The sequence below is a fragment of the Camelus ferus genome, chromosome 36 (genome assembly GCF_009834535.1).
Source record: "Camelus ferus isolate YT-003-E chromosome 36, BCGSAC_Cfer_1.0, whole genome shotgun sequence".
Lineage (NCBI taxonomy): Eukaryota > Metazoa > Chordata > Mammalia > Artiodactyla > Camelidae > Camelus > Camelus ferus.
In genome coordinates, this window is record NC_045731.1 from 20,557,479 (window position 1) to 20,573,412 (window position 15,934).

The following is a 15,934-nucleotide window of genomic DNA, read 5'->3' on the forward strand; positions in this document are numbered from 1 at the left end:
GGAACCAAGTCAAGATTCCTAATCTTGAGAGGTTTACTATATGGCAGGAAAGATCAGACAAGTGCATAAAGCCAAATATGAATAAATGTAATCAAATATTAAGAAATGTGAATGGAGCACAGATGAAAGAGGAATTACTTTCACCTAGGATCTAGAGAGACCTCTTCAGAAAATGTGGCTTTGGAGATGGCCAAAGACATGGGTGGAATTTTGGCAGAAGAGGATGTAAGGAATTTAAAAACTGATTCTAAAATTCATATGAAAATGCAAAGGATCCCAAATATCCAAAACAACTTTGAACAAGAAAAACAAATTTGGAAGACTTACACTATCTGATTTTCAGACTTTTTTTATAAAGCTACAGTAATCAGAAAGTATGGTGTTGGTGTAAAACAGGGAAATAGAATAATGGAACAGAATAGAAAGTTCAGAACTAAACGAACACTTATATAGACAATTGATTCTCAAAAGGATTGCAGTGGAGAAAAGGATCTTTTCTACAAGTAGTGCTGGAATTGTTAGATAGTGATATGCAAAAAAAAAAAATGAACTTTGATCCACACCTCACAAAATATACAAAAATTAACTCTAAGTGGATCATAGATCTTAATAGGAAATCTAAAACTATAAAACAGCTAGGAGAAAAAGCATAGGCTTAAGCTTTATGATCTTGGGTTTGGCAAATATTTCTTTGCTATGACACCAAAAGTATAATCTATTTTAAAAAAGTAACTGATAGAGTGAACTTTACAAAAATGAAGACTCTTCAAAGCTCTTCTAAACACTGCAAAGCAAATGAAAAGACAAGCCATAGACAGAAGCTATTTGCAAATCATATATCTGGTAAAGGTCTTTCTTTGTGTCTGATCCAGAATAAAAGGTTTCAAAACTCAATAATAATGCAAACACCTGAATGAATGAATGAGGCCAGAAAACACACTTCAGTAAAGATATCCAGATGGATAATAAGCATATGAAAAGATGCTGATTAAAGATGCCATTAGTCATTAGAGAAATGCTTTTAAAAACCACAGTGAGATAGTAGTACACATACATACTAGAATGTATACGATTAGAAAGACCGACCTTACAAAGTGCTGGCAAGGAAATAGAGCAACCAGAACTGATACACACCACGAGGAATTTACAATAGCACAACCATTTTGGAAAACTGTTTAACAGTTTCTTTAAAAATGGTAAACACCAATCTGCCATATAAGCCAGACATTCCTCATCTGATGCTTTAGAAAATAAAAGCATATGTCCATACAAAGACTTGTAACCAAATATTCACTGCAATATTATTTATAATAGCTCAAGTTGTAAACAACCCATGCATCCATCAAGAAGTAAATGAAGAAACAAAGGATGGTCTATCCAAACACTGCTCACAATAAACTATTCAGGAAAAACTCAGCACTAAGCAATACTCTGCTATAAGAAAAATAAGCTATTAATACAGGAACACAGATGACTCTGAAAATAATTACACTGAATGAAAGAAGTCAGACAACATAGAGTAGATACTGCATGAATCCATTCATACAACGATCTTGAAAATGCAAACCAGTATGTTGTGATAGAAAGCAGATCAATGGTTTCCAGGGGAATAGATGGGGAGGGAGGGAGGGACAACAAAATGCAGGAGAAGAGTTTTGTGGGTGATGGGTATGTTCACTGTCTTGAATGTGGTCATGGTTTCTTGGGGATACACTTATGTCAAAATGTATTAAGTTGTACACTTTAAATGTGTGAAAATTATTTTGCCAAGTATACCTCAAAGCTGTCTTAAGAAAAAAGGCACTTCTGTCCTGACACAACTCAGGGCCTGATTGGAGTGAGATGATCAGTCCCTCACCCTGTCTGCCTAACGGGAAGGTAGAAAACCTCTTACGGAAGATAAGATATGGATTTTTCATTTGCAATGTCTGCCATGTAATAAAGAATTTCTAGACATGCAACATGTCAAGACTATATGATGGATAAAATGAGAATAAGAATATTAGACAAAGGATGCAAACCCCAGGTGATGTAGGCATCAGAGTTACCAATAAAGGCTATAAAATACTTTTAATACATTCAAGAAAATAAGGAAATGATGGGAGAATATATAACAGGGTCAAGACTTTCACCAGAGAAATATACTGGAATGTATTTTTAAGAAAAATCAAACAGATACTCTAGAACTGAAGCTTTCAGCTCTGGAAACAGGTAAACAGAGCTAATTAGGATCCCTTTTAAGTAAAACTTTCAGTAATGCCGGATAAAATACAACAAAAGTAACACAGAGCTAACTATGGAGAGAGAAGTTCCCAGGTGACAATACAAAGAGGACACTTAACGCCAAAATGGTAATCTTGTGAGCTGATGCCACCGCACCCTGGAGGGAAGGGGTTTTCATCTGCACATAAATAGGGATACAATGTCCATTTAGGAAACAGGGTCCATACCAGATGTAGAAGAGTCTTCCTTTATAGAAACCTCTGCATAAGACGTATTGGAAGACTTGCCTCTTCACTGAAAGGGAGACTCAAAGTTCTCCACATGTGCACACAGGAAAGGGGTGAAACAACCGGTTCTCTAGGGAAAAACAAAGTCTCCCTTAAAAAAGTCTAATCTCCACGCCCCTGCTTTATATGAATGTGGAATCCAAATTGATACTCCACTTAAGATTCCGGAATTCCCAAACCAAAAAATATAATAATTCAAGGTTGATCATATCACCTGGAGCCTTAGGATAAGCAACACAAAATTGTTCTCTAGGGAAACTTTAAAAACCAGGATGTAAGGGACAATCATAGGAAAAAAATTGTACTCACTATAGAGAAGCTCCCACAACTCTACACACACACAGACACACAACTAAAAACAGAAGGAAATAAGTGCCACAGGGAAGAAAGAGCTAACCGTAAAACACAGGATGATTAATATTCCAGAGCCTAAAATTATGAAACAATCTAAGAGAGAGCATAAAATAAGTATGACTGAATCATTAAAAGATAAAATGAATCTTATATAACATAATGAACAATCAGGACATCATGAAAAAGAAAACAGATCAATTTTTTAAAGAACTAAACAGAACTTATGGAAACAAAACACAGATATCATTTGGTATATAAAATTCAATGTATGGGTTAAGTAACATTTTAATCTTCAATATCTAGGGTGTTCATTAAAATTCAACAGTAATCTCTAAAGTAATTGTTTAAAAAGAGAATAAAAATAAAGAAGTCAAAATGAAGAATGCAAAATAGGCCGGTCACTATTCTAAGTTCTTCATCTATTTTATCACTTAATGCTCACAGTCTTTGAGGTGGATAGTACCACTTTTTGTACATGAAGAAAGTGAGTCTCAAAGGGATTACATATCCTGGTTACATGGTTAGCGAGGGAGGGAACCAAGCCCGGATAGGCTGTCTCTAGATGCCATGCTCTTAACCATGACTGCAAGGTATATAACAGGCAGGAGAAAAGCAGAGCAAAGCAAATAGAATTCACAAAACAAGATGCCAGAAATAAAACATCATCACTAATCACAATGTATTTAGATGAAATAAATAATGAGTTAAAAGATTTACAGATTTCATTTGTTTACCTGAGACAAAGCAGAATTAAAACTTAAAACTGGTTGAAAGCTTAGAAGAATAACAGAAAGAAGTCAAAAGTTAGAGCCAGAAAAAGAGACACCTGAGAAATACTAATCAATGGAAAGGGAATCACTCAAGCCTCCCTCAGGTTCATAGGTACCTGAAACCCACCTTGGCCTGACACTTACCAGCTCTGTGCCTGAGCGAAACACTCAGTCCCCCGGAATCTTCGTTCACTCACCTGTGAATGTAAGGAAAGATCCCTCCTTCCATCCGGCCAATTTGTATTGACTGCTGTGCCACGGGTCCTGGTCAAGCCACCTGAGGTCCGTCAGTGAACAAATAAGGATCCTTGTCCCTGTAGGACTGAGGAGGAGCAGAACATAGACTACAGTCGTGACAGTCATGTGAAATATATGGTATTCTAGAAGGTGATAGAAATAATATGATCAGGGAGAGGGGGTTTCTGGGGCAGAGACAAGGGGAAGGCAGTTTCCAGGTTAAAATGAGATGGCCAGAGCTGGGCTCACTGAGGACCTTGAGAACGGGGTGCTAGTTGCTGAGCTCCCTCTAACACAGCACCGCACACTGGGTGACATGAACCACAGAGGCTCACTGTCTCACAGCCCTGGGGGCGGGGAGTCTGCAGGCAGGGTGTCAGCAGGGCAGGCTCCTCCTGAGGGCTGGGAGGGAGAGGCTGGTCCAGGCCTCTCTCCTTGGCTTGGAGACGACCGTCTTCTCTCCACATCTCATCACGTCATCTCCCATGTACACGTGTTTCTGTGGGCACATTGCCCCTTTTTATCAGGACACAAGTCATACTGGATTAGGGCCCACCCTAATGACCTCTTCTTAACCAATGACATCTGCAACAACCCTATTACCAAATGGGGTCATGTTCTGTAGTCCTGGGGTTAGGACTTCAGCATATGAGTTGGACAGAGACCGGCCAGGGCAACAGGCCTGTGGGTGCATGTCTGATATCCCCAAGGGACAGCAGGGAGGCCAGTGTGGCTGGAGCGGAGTGAGCCAGGGAGAAAACCGGAGATGAGCTCAGCTTGGGGAGGGGGAGGAAAGCTGTAAGGTCACCATAAGGACTCTCACTTCTTCACTGAGTGAAATGAGAAGCCATTGCAGGATTTTGAGCAGAGAAGATCACACCCAGGGTCTCAATCATGCCTGACTTAGGTGATGAGGATGAAAATATTTAGGCTTTTGAGCTGATAATAGTTAGACTACATGTTGGACTTTGAGTTGATGGTGTAGTAAATGAGACTCTGGAGGGTGTTGGGATGAGGTGGATGCATTTTGCATGTGGGATGGACAAGAACCAGTGGGGCCAAAGGGAAGAACTCGGTAGAATAATGGCCCCCAATATGTCCACGGTCTGATCCCTAGAACCTAGGGATATGTCACTGTGCATGGCAAAAGGGACTCTGCAGGTGTGACTGTCAAGGACCTTGGGATGGCAGATCACTGTGGGAAAGCAAACGTCATCACGGAGGTCCTTAGAGGAGAGAGGCAGATTGGTCAGAGACAGAGATGTGAATGTGGCAGCAGAAGTCACAGTGACACAGGGCCCTGGGCCAAGGAGTGTGAGCACCTCTGCAAGCTGGGAAAGGTAGGAAGATGAATCCCTCCCAAGAGCCTCGGTGTGGAACGTAGCCTTGGCCACACGTTGGTTTTAGCCCACTGACATTGACTTTGCACTTCTGCACCCTAGAACAGTGAGACAATGGATGTGTGTTACTTTAAGCCACTGAGTCTGTGGTCCTTTGTTACAACAGCAATAGGAAAGGCACTCAGGAACCAACATGAACATGAACCACAGGCTGCCTGCTGTGACTGGCAGGAAGTCCTTTGTCTCTGATCCTGGGGGAGTGTCCTGTCTTCTGGCAGCATCCACAGACTACCTCATGCTAACCTGGCAGCTTGCAGGGGGTCAAATCTTAACCCTGCACAGTTCTTGATATTTAGTTAATAAAAAAGATGGTGTCATCATGGGTATTTTTCCATCTTTTAAATACACTTCAGTCTTCTAATTGAGAGACTGTGTAAATAGTTTTCAATCTTAATAATAAATAACTGTGGTTTTATTTGGTTACTTAAATTATGAATAATAATATTCACATTAGTAAAAGTTATTAAAATCAACATTTTTCAATGAAAATATCAAATTTCTTTTTGCATGAACATGTATTAACTACAAGAAATGTTCCATGCTTTCTTCTACGATTTAGTGTTAGAGTCTTAAAGAATAATATTTTCCTCAAAAGATATTATGGCGAGGGGATTTCTTTTGGTGGTACAGTTCCTACATAAAATCTGGTGCATGGCTCAGGCCACTGGGAACCTAGAGATGATAGAAATAAGGAGGCATTATAAACACAGAACAATTTTTAAAGGAATTAAAAAACTGGATGTGTGAAAACAAAGAATCAGAGAATATTCTGGTGAAATAAAAGTATTTTTCAGCTTAAGCAAGACACTGGGTGAATAAATCTAAAATGAAAAAACCACCCAGAGATTAGCAGCGAGTCATGCATGCAGTGTGACTGATCAAAACCAAGTTGTTTCCAAACCAGTGTGCAGGCTTGATGCCTTCATCAATCAAGTCTGTGTGGCACCAGGCCACCTCGAATAAATGTTGATGAGGTATTTATAAGCTCTTCACCATCCCAGCTCAAAGCCCACACATGAGCTACACGACCATCACCTACACATCTGCAAAACACCCATCATGGTGAATAGCACTTTTCTTGCTCAGTAGCCGGTGGCAGGGCACTGTGAGCAGACAGAGATACAGGGACGCAGAGAAACAGAGGCACCTCACCTCACTCAGCTGATAACCTTCCGTGCATTCCTGGGGACAGGATTGTCATAAAATGCACCATGGATTGATCCTCCTCCTAGGAAAGAAACGGTAGGGCTGTCCTCAGGTTGGAGCAAGGGTGGCCGGAGGATCTCAGAAGAGCTGTTTCAGCACAACCAATAGAAATGATGGCCACCGTGACCACGAGAGACGTCCCCTGCCATCTCGGTAGGCTCTTGGGCTCCTGACAAAAGCTGGGCTCAGTAAAGGGTTGGGTAGGGAGAAGGCACAGGCCTGAAGGGATGCCCCAGCAAGAGACAGGAGGTAGGGCCTGGTTTATACTGCTCTGGGTGTATCCCAGCCTCATCCGAATACGAAATCAGAAATTTGCAAAACAGCAGAGCTGGGATGGATCACCTACTCCAGACTCCTCTCCTTACAGTTAAAAGGGTGGCAGCCCTGAGAGGCAAAGCAACGTGCTAAAGGCAGAGCGTGGATGTGGCAGCGCCAGATGAAATGCACCGTGCCAATCCCCATTCAAGGCCGCTAACACTGAGTATGGGGCCAAGGTTTCCAACTAGGAGAATGAGACAGTGTAAATACTTTGTTCCCCCCAAAACCCCAAATGTTTTTTAAAGGCACAAAACTCACCTTAACTAGCTCTCTTCTGAGGGGGCTCTCTTCTGTCTCCGTCTTTCTGTCTGTCTCCATTTCTCTCTCTCAGACATAAACACATACAATTTCGTGAAAGGGGAATTCCTGCCATACAAAGACATACTTCACATCTTCAGAAAGACACTTGACAAAGCACGTTTTCTCAATTCAAGTCTTTGTGTGAGGTCTGAGCAACTGGCTTATCTTCTAGAACAGTTGGTGGTTCCAAAATCAGGAAATCATCTTCCCCAAAGGAAGAGTTCTGGTCCGTGTTGATGAAGCTGGGGGTGTCACATTTCATGAGCCCGTTCGGCTCCTCCTCTGGCCACCTGCTGCATCTGATGGCTTCCTGGAGCCGAACATCACTGTCAAGGGCTATGGTTGGGATACCAGCTTTGGCCTTGTCCAAGCGGTCCACTTCATTGATGTAGCAGTGAAAGAGGGACCTAGATTCGTCATTGACCTGCCAGAGAACACCTTGGGCACCAGCGGTCTTCCAAAGTCTGACACAAAGCTGTTCAGTCTGAATCTCTTCTCGGGAGACTCTGCATTGCTATAAAGAAAACCAAAATAAAAGATCGCTCACACTCTAGCTCGGTGACCTGAAGAATCATAGTTTTTGCCATCTACTGAGTGCAAGTCCCTGCACAGAGCATGCTGACAAGCACTGGAAGTGAGAGACATCACTTCTGAACACATACAATTAAACCCAAGGCAAAAGTCTCAAGTGAGGGCCCTTGGACCATCCTAAACAGACATCATTCCCTGAGAATCCTCAATATTGCTGTATCGCACAACACTGTTTCTCAATGGGGCACTCAGATCATCTTCATCAGAATTAGTTAAAGTGCTTCTTAAAATGCAGAATTCTGGGGTACACTCAGCGTCTCCAGAGTTAGGGACCGGTAGTCTGTATTTTCAGAGCCGCCAAGGTCACTAAACATGCTCAGGTTTAACACCGCCGTCTACATCGGGTCACCTGAGCATCGACAATGCTGTCTCACGGGGTGGGGGGTTGCCATGTGTGTCAGGGTGCTGTCCTACCCACGTGACTCCCCTGATTCTCAGAACTCACAGTGCAGCCCCATTGGGCAAGAAATACCACCATTTCACAATGCATACGCAGGGCGCCCGACTGACAGATACAATCAGTGATAGGAGAGGGGACAAAACTCAGCTTCCTGATACCTTCTTTCACTTACTGTGGGACAAATGATCAATTCAATGGTAATAAATTAGTGAGTGAGTGAATAAGATGACTCGTTAGTCCCAAGAGTGCCTGGATGAGGGAGCCTGGGCACACTGAGAACCATAACAGCCCATCTACTTAATTGCCATCCTCCCCAGATCTATGTAAAGGTTACTTCCACCCAGGCAGTGACTCCTGAAGGGCAAGAATCATGTCTGAACACACTCTCAAATCCAGAACAGAACCTGACAACAATTAGGCTCTGGAGTCTGTGTTTAGCGAGTATGGAATCTCAGTGATGCCAGCTCTTACACCTTGCCTTCCCATCCCACCCCTCACGATATGGCCCTTATGACCAGCTCTCCCGGCTACAGAACCCATTTACAGGACTGGAAGAATCTGATCATGTAAACCATCCCCAGATTAACATCAAGAGTCACCTGCATTTCAGGGATCAGTAATCCCAGAAGCTTTGCAGTTCAGGCAGCTGAGGGACTTTTATATCAGCTCTGTCTTCTACTGTGACTGCCTGGGTGACATCAGACAAGGAATTCTCAAAAGCCTGAGCTTTTCCTTTCAGGAATAATCTAATTAACAAATCTCTTTGACCACTCAACAAATGTTATGTGAAGATCAATGATTTACACAGGAGGACAACATTCACTAGGTCGTGGATTTAGAATCAGAGAAAAATCATTTGAGAAAGATTGACAGAATGTAGCTTTAATGCAAATTTAAGTATTCTTACCTTTCAGTAAATCATCTTCCCCTACTTATCACTTCACCCAAGTTTAAAAGATGTTTGAGAACAGGGATGAGTGTGCCAGCAATCTGTGACCCAATAACCTAAAATGTCACCTAGGAAAAAGAGGGGAGTAACACATTTTTAAAAAGCATGGTGAGGATGGCGGGGACATCCCCCAACTCCAGACTAAGAAGCTCTGAGTAATAGCTTTCCTGCCTGCCTGGGGCATCAGCTGATGTGAAAACCCACCCAGAAACCTCACTGTCCAGCAGCTCTTCCGTAACACAGGCTACACTTTCTCAGGATTAAGAATTGGGTCCAGTAACCACTTCGCTGAAGAATAAAGACAAAGGAGAACAAGAGAGTTCTGCCCCTCCCCAGGGGAGAGCCCAGACCTTGGGCTGCATGCACTGCGCTCACCTCCCAGGAGAAGGATAAACTGGAGAAGGGCGTCTTGCGAAACTGGGCTGCAAAATTTGAGATGGGAACAAATTGACCATCTGGCCAGGGACAGCCCCCTCCGTCGCTGCCTTGGCGGCTGCCTCCACCCCCTCAGCACACCCTGCCCACTTCCGGTGGTTAAGGTGTCAGGGAAACTGCTTTGCGACCTGGGGCAACAGAGGCTGCCCCCAGGCCAAGCTGCAGGGGAGATGGGAGCTAAACCACTAGCTCCCAAGCGGCAGGCTCCACACCCCCGCCAACACCCCGCCACCCCCGCACCCTACTACTCCCCCGGGGCAATATGACCCGGAGAAGGGTGACCTGGGAACGAGGGGCAGCAGAAGCCGCCCCCATGTCATGCCTCCAGAGAGATGGGAGCTTATCCTCCAGCTCACCAGGGGCAGCCCCCTCTGCTCTCCACCCCCTGATCTCACCGCGCCCACCTCCCAGGAGCAAACCGACCGGGTGTGGGGTGTCAGACGAATCTTGGGCGGGAGAGGCCATCCCCAGGCCAGGTCAGGGGAGAGGAGAAGAAGTGGCCCCATTAGGCGGGGCAGCCGGCCGTCTCAGCTGCCTCTGCCCCTCGACCGCATCGCGCCCGCCTCCCAGGAGCAAGCTGACCTGGAGACGGGCATCCGGCTCCTTGGGCAGCAGAGGACGCCCCCAGGATTGGCCGCGGGGAAGAGGAGAGAAAATTGTCAGGCTCCGTGCTGCAGGTCCTCTACCCCCGCCTTCACCACCCTCGCACCTTAAAGGCACCGCCCAGAGCGCCCCTCCCCCAGCAGGCTCAATGGGACAGGTGTGTCTGGTGATCTGGGACTGGAGAGGCCACTCCCACACCAGGCCTTCGGGGAGACGGGAGCCAATCCACCATCTCCCCAAGGCAGCCCCCTACCCCCGCAGCAGCCACCATTCTTGCCCCCTGACCTCAAGGTGGCCTCCTCTAGGGAGCAGGATGGCCTGGAGATGGAAGTCCGGCGAACTAGGGACAACAGGGTCCGCCCTCAGGGCGCATCATGGGGGGAAATGGGAGCAAATGGACCAGCTCCATGGGAAAACCTGCGGCTGCTGCCACCACCCCCAATGAACCACGCCCGCCTCCCGGGGTCAGGCCGACTAGGATACACGTGTCTCGCAACCCAGGGCAACAGAGACCGCCCCCAGGACAGGCCTCAGGGAAGATGGGAGCAAATGTGTCCGCTCCTCCGCTGCAGGCTCCTGAACCCAACCACCCCTGCACCCTGACTACCCTGCCTCCCGTCCCCAGCAGGCAATATGGGACAGGGGTGTCCCGGTACCTGGCGCAGCAGAGGCCGCCTGCAGGCCACGCGGCACAGACATGGGAACTAATCCACAAGCTCCCCCAGGGCAGCCTCCCTATCCCTGCAGCCACCACCTTACCAGCCCCCTGACCGCACCGCACCCATCTCCCTGGAGCAAGCTCACCTGGAGCCGGACCTCAGGCAAATCTCCGGCGGCAGAGGTCGCCCCCAGGCCAGGCCGCGGGGGAGAGAAGAAATGGATCAGCTCCCTGGAACTGCCCCCCTCATCCTGGCGCCGCCGCCGCCGCCTCCCAGGATCAAGCTCACCTGGAGAACGGCGTCCCGCCTCTAGGGCAGCAGAAGCTGCCCCCAGGCTCCACCGTGGGGGAGAGCGGAGTGAATTGGCCGGCTTCCGCGCGGCAGACCCCCTACCCCCGTGGGCCCCGCACCTTAATGGCACCGCCCCCACTCCGCACTCAGCAAGCTGAGTGGGACAGGTGTGTCTGGCGACCTGAGGCAGCAGAGGCCGCTCCCAGGCCCGGCAGGTGGGACAAGGCAGCTATTCCACCAGTTCGCCAGGGGCAGCCCCGCTTCGCCTCCCCTGCCGCTGCCGCCGCCCATTGACCTAACCGCCCCACCTCCCAGGAGCAAGCTTACCTGGAGTCCAACATCTGGCGAATCTCCGGCGGCCAAGGCCCCCCTAGGCCAGGCTGCAGGGAAGAGAAGAAATCGACCAGCTTGCCCGGGCAGCCTCCCACCCACCGCCGCCCCAAACCATTGCACCAGCCTCCCAGGGTCAGGCTGACTGCGAGGATGTGCACTTGCCTTCTGATCCTGGACACGTGCCTGAGCACCTCCCTGCACCCCTACACTCCTTGCACCTCTGCACTCCCTGCACTTCTGCACCCCCTAGTCCCCTGAACTGCCTGCGCCCTCCACAGCCCCTGCACCCCTGCCACCACTTACACTTTTGCACTGCTTACACTCCTGCACCCCTGCATGTCCCACACACCACCTCTTGGGCCTGTGGCAGAGTCTCTGCTGTTAGACCAATGCACAGGAACTCACATCTTTGCCAGTATATGATGCATCAGTGGACATCTGGGGTTGGCTGATGGAAGGTACATGTTCCCGGTCACTAGCCTGGGCCACTAGGGTGATCTTTGTGAGGTCACCCAGGACGGGCTCAGAGATGCTGTTTTCCGGGAAGAGAGGAGTTGAAACCGGTCTTGAGGGCAGAGCTGTGCTCACCAGGCCGTCCACGCTTCATGTTTTACACAGGGCTTGGGGATGTGAAATGGATCTGGCCAAGTAAGACCTGCCTGCTGTGCGCCCACCTCAGTCCTGGGCTCTGAGGCAGACTGACTGGCTCCCACCCTCAGGGCCCATTTTGGGCACCTGAATGGTCCCTTGGAGGCATCCCATCAGTTCTCAGGAAGAAGTCTGGCTGCTTCCACCCCATGGCCCTCCCTCCCACTGTGCTGGCCTCAGGAAGTTTCCTTATTTGGGGAAGAAGGCAGCCCACCCCTACCCCACCCATCACCGTGCTCTCACTTAGGCTGGTGCTCTCTCTGCATGTCAGAGTCTGGAAAGTCATCCCTCTTCAGTTATGCCCCTTTTGAAATGGACTTGCTTCCGCTAAATTCTAGGCGAAGATGCACAATGGAATGCACTGGGTAAGAGAACCAAAATAAATACTTTCTTCTGTGAGGTTTTCTGTTAATCTACTGGGGCTGGGCTGTGTGTAGTTTGCTACAGCTATTCGTGCGAGAGGCTAAAGCCGCCTGTGTGTCCTTGTTTTCATCTCCCCGCTGTCTTTGGGTTTTCCCTCGACACTCCTGAGACATTTACTTCTTTTAGTTTTATTCCTGTCATTACACAGGGGCCCTACTGACATGGAGGTAAGGGGTTGGGGGAGCTGGACAGAGCAGGGCATCTGAGTCCTGTGATTAGTTCTCATTGAGCCTGTGCCCTGAGCTGTGACCTCCACAAGTGTGTCTCTTTCCTCTCACCCCAATTTGGGTGACACAGAAGGTATTTCCCTTCCCCCAGTTTGTTTAGGCTTTGGTAAAATAATTTCTTATTAAAAAAAAAAACAAATAAAAGACAACTTCCCCCAGTGAAACAGAATGTTATGGGTGTATTTCAATACAGTTATTTTCTCCTTTCCAGGCAGGAAGCATGAGGAGTCTTTCTCTGACTTTCAGTCTGAGAACAGGGTACGGTCCTGGAGGTAAAATGCATGAAAAAGAGCAGGGGGCCCCTCTGACTGGCCCCCTGGAGTTGTCACACTCAGACTTCCCCACATTGAGCCTCCCGCTGGCCTCAGGGACCTGTTAAATCTGCCTTTCCCCGGGGTTCTTACAAAAGCGGGGTCTGCCCTGGGAGCTGTGACTCTCCAAGCCTGCCCGGCTGCCTCTCTGGGTTGGGAGCAGCTTTCCCCCTCAGTTTTCTTGTGGATCTAAGAAGAGCAGTGGGTTTGCAGCTCCCTCAGCCCTGGTGTTGTTTTCAGGACAGAAGGAGCAACTTCTGAGCTCCTCACAAGCTGGACCAGAGGCTGGAAGCCTCCCCTCCTCTGCCTCCGTGCAATCAGTGGCTGTGCTTCTGGACGAGTTTCTGAAGATGTGGATTTAAACACACACATCCCAGCCCCTACAGGAGCACACAGTCCCAATAAATCCCCCCAGTTTCGACTGGTAACTACGGAGACAATGGGGACACGAGTTTCGGGACCACAGAGGCCTGACTGCATGACTTGCTTCGTGGCCTATTAACGTGGTTGCTCTGGGCCTTGTCTGAAGTGGCTTGCTTACCACACCTGGTACGTGGGAAACACAAAATAAATACTAGAACCTTCACTTTTGCTCCCTCCAGGGCCTTCAAACATAGAAAGTAATAAATGAACTCAGATGGCCTAGTCACCACAATGAGGTCCGACCAGCCTGGCTCTCCTGAGTGATGGGCACTGACTTGCAGCTTAACTCGGAACAATAGGGGAACCGCCTTCCTCTAACGGGGCCTCTCCCCACACCGGGCATGCCCTCAGCTGGGAAGGGGAAATCTCCCCCACTGAGGTGTGTGCTTGTGGCTTCAATGTGACCTGGCCCTGCCAGGATGTGAACCTGAAGTGAGTGAGGTGGAGGGTAGGGTGGAGGGGGGTACCTTCTGGGGTGGCAGGGGGCCCGGTAGCACCCCGCCCAGCCTGGTGCCTGGGGCTCCCTAACACCTCCTACAGCTCCTGGGTTGGCTCTGGTCCTGGCCAATCCACACACCCTCCCAGTATCTTTTCATTAAGTCCCTTTTTTGCTTTTATCAACGAGAAGTGGCTTCTGTTGTTTGTTCAGTGGAACAGTGCATCGGGAAACCAGACTATTTCTAACATCAGTAAAATACCAACCTCGGTCAGCTCGCCGGGCAGACCGAGCAGCACAAAGACCTGCACAGGGTTGTGCGAACGGCTTACGTGAAGGGTCCTCATCATCTGACTTCAGAGATACAGAAGCTGGTGGTTCAGGTAAAACCTCAGGGAGGGATTGAAGAATCCAAAGCTGGTTGGTTTCAAAGGCTAACTGGTCAGACCAGACCACTGAGCTGTGGTCAGAAGCCTAGCTCAACATCACGCAGACTCAGCGCCCTAAGTGCCGGGTGGGGCCGGTGGTGTTCCCTTTGCAGGCTCTTGTTGGGGATTCACTGTAGCCCCTTACATGCAGCAGAGGTTCCAGCCTCCTTAGCCCCCACCCTGAGTGATCCATGACACAAATCCCAGGAGTGTTTAATTTTCATCTTTGTTTAGTAGGATGTATTTGGGGCAAGAGGAGGCATAAATTCATACTGACTGACGCAAGGTCACAGCCAGCACCTCCTCCTCGGAGAGCTATGTGCTCCCACAGTGGTGTCTGGGGGGCTGGGCGGAGACCCTCCTCTGGTCCCAGAGGGACTCGCTCCTCTGGCCACAACTGATGGGTTGGACAACAGATCCAGAGGAAGACAGAGCATCTTTCCTGGGAATTTGGAACTGACACACAGAAATCAAGTTCACTCATCTGGGGATTGGCGAGGGGGAGGGGCGGTGGTTGGAAATCAAATGAAACCAGAGCATGAGAGAAAGTTAGAAGTGAAAGAGAGAGAGACAGAGAGACTGAACTTGTGAGAGCAAATAGTCAGAAAGAAGGAAAACAATCAGGGGACAGAGGAATTCCAGCTCCTGACTGTCTAGTATGTCCCAGCCTATCAATGACCCTTCGGGATGGTTAATATCATTACAGTTTTGCAGATTAGGAAACAGGCTGAAAGAGGTTGGGGCTGGGTTTGGGTGCACAGTTAATTTAAGTGCCACTGGACCCCTCACTTCCCATTGCCTGAAGGCACCTTAATCCCCACTGGGACCCCTGCGGTCCCCTGACAGCCCAGCACCCTGATAAAAGGGCCCCTGCGGGAGTGGGAACCTCTCTGAGTGTGGAGAGTTCCCTGCACCGAGATGCCATGCATCAGCAGGCTCCCGCTCACCCCAGGTTAACATCGCCCCAGCTGTGCAGTCTCCCAACCCACTTCCCTCCCTGCCAGGCACCCCTGTCTTTACCACCGAGTGTACTGCAGGAATTCAGGCACAGGGATGCCCAAAGCAACACGAGCCCACCGGCTGTACAAACAGCAGACTCCCAGCCCCACCTGGGTTCCAAGGGGACAGTAGGCATCCTCACCGTTCATGTGTCGAAGACAATCTTCTTCTTCAACTGGAAGTTATAGAGAAAAATAAAATGTCCAAAACATAGTTCGGTGAGGAATTCCTCCAAGGACCTGACTGCAGAGTCTACAACCAGGTCTACCTATCCCCCAGACATGGGGTGAAGGTGGATTATTGATCAGCACAACCCCCGGTGGCCCAGCTCCTCGGCTTGGCTGCCCAGAGGGGGCTGGGGGAATGGGTAAGGCCAGGGCACTCAGGAAGAGCACAGAGGACCTGACATCTCCCCTCCGCACTAGTAAACCCTTCCCCAAATCTCAAGACATCGGACAGAGAGATGCCAAAATAAGGAGATGCTCCCATCTCTTCACTCACTCCTTTTAGTTCACTTACGAGCTGAGCATCCACTGGGTCCCAGGACATGACACATAGGATGAGCGCTGGGACAGGCTTGGTCCTTCCACCTGGACCCTGTTCAATCTGATGGAAGAATGATCACTTATGAAGAGTTTCTCAAAATTATAAAGAGACCAAAGACAAACTGCAGAGTGAACCAA

General features: G+C 48.5%; 1 protein-coding gene and 1 pseudogene across 2 annotated transcripts in view; both read right to left on the minus strand.

Annotated features, from left to right (window-relative positions):
• LOC106730830 overlaps positions 1-15,647 on the minus strand; it is a 36,249-nt gene extending 20,602 nt beyond the window's left edge. Inside the window, exons 1-5 of one of the 2 annotated variants that reach the window (XM_032474254.1) lie at positions 9,894-10,180; positions 8,994-9,103; positions 7,054-7,161; positions 6,429-6,499; positions 3,832-3,956 (exon numbers count right to left, since the gene is read on the minus strand). In XM_032474254.1, the coding sequence (XP_032330145.1) occupies positions 3,832-3,956; positions 6,429-6,499; positions 7,054-7,113 (256 nt within the window). In that variant the 5' untranslated portion in view covers positions 7,114-7,161; positions 8,994-9,103; positions 9,894-10,180. Of the gene's footprint in view, positions 1-3,831; positions 3,957-6,428; positions 6,500-7,053; positions 7,162-8,993; positions 9,104-9,893; positions 10,181-14,058; positions 14,063-15,633 lie in introns of those variants that run through there. The other variant, XR_004317647.1, reaches the window with a different exon arrangement.
• On the minus strand, positions 7,220-11,780 carry LOC116661738 (annotated as a pseudogene).
• Positions 15,648-15,934: the final 287 nt, after the last annotated feature.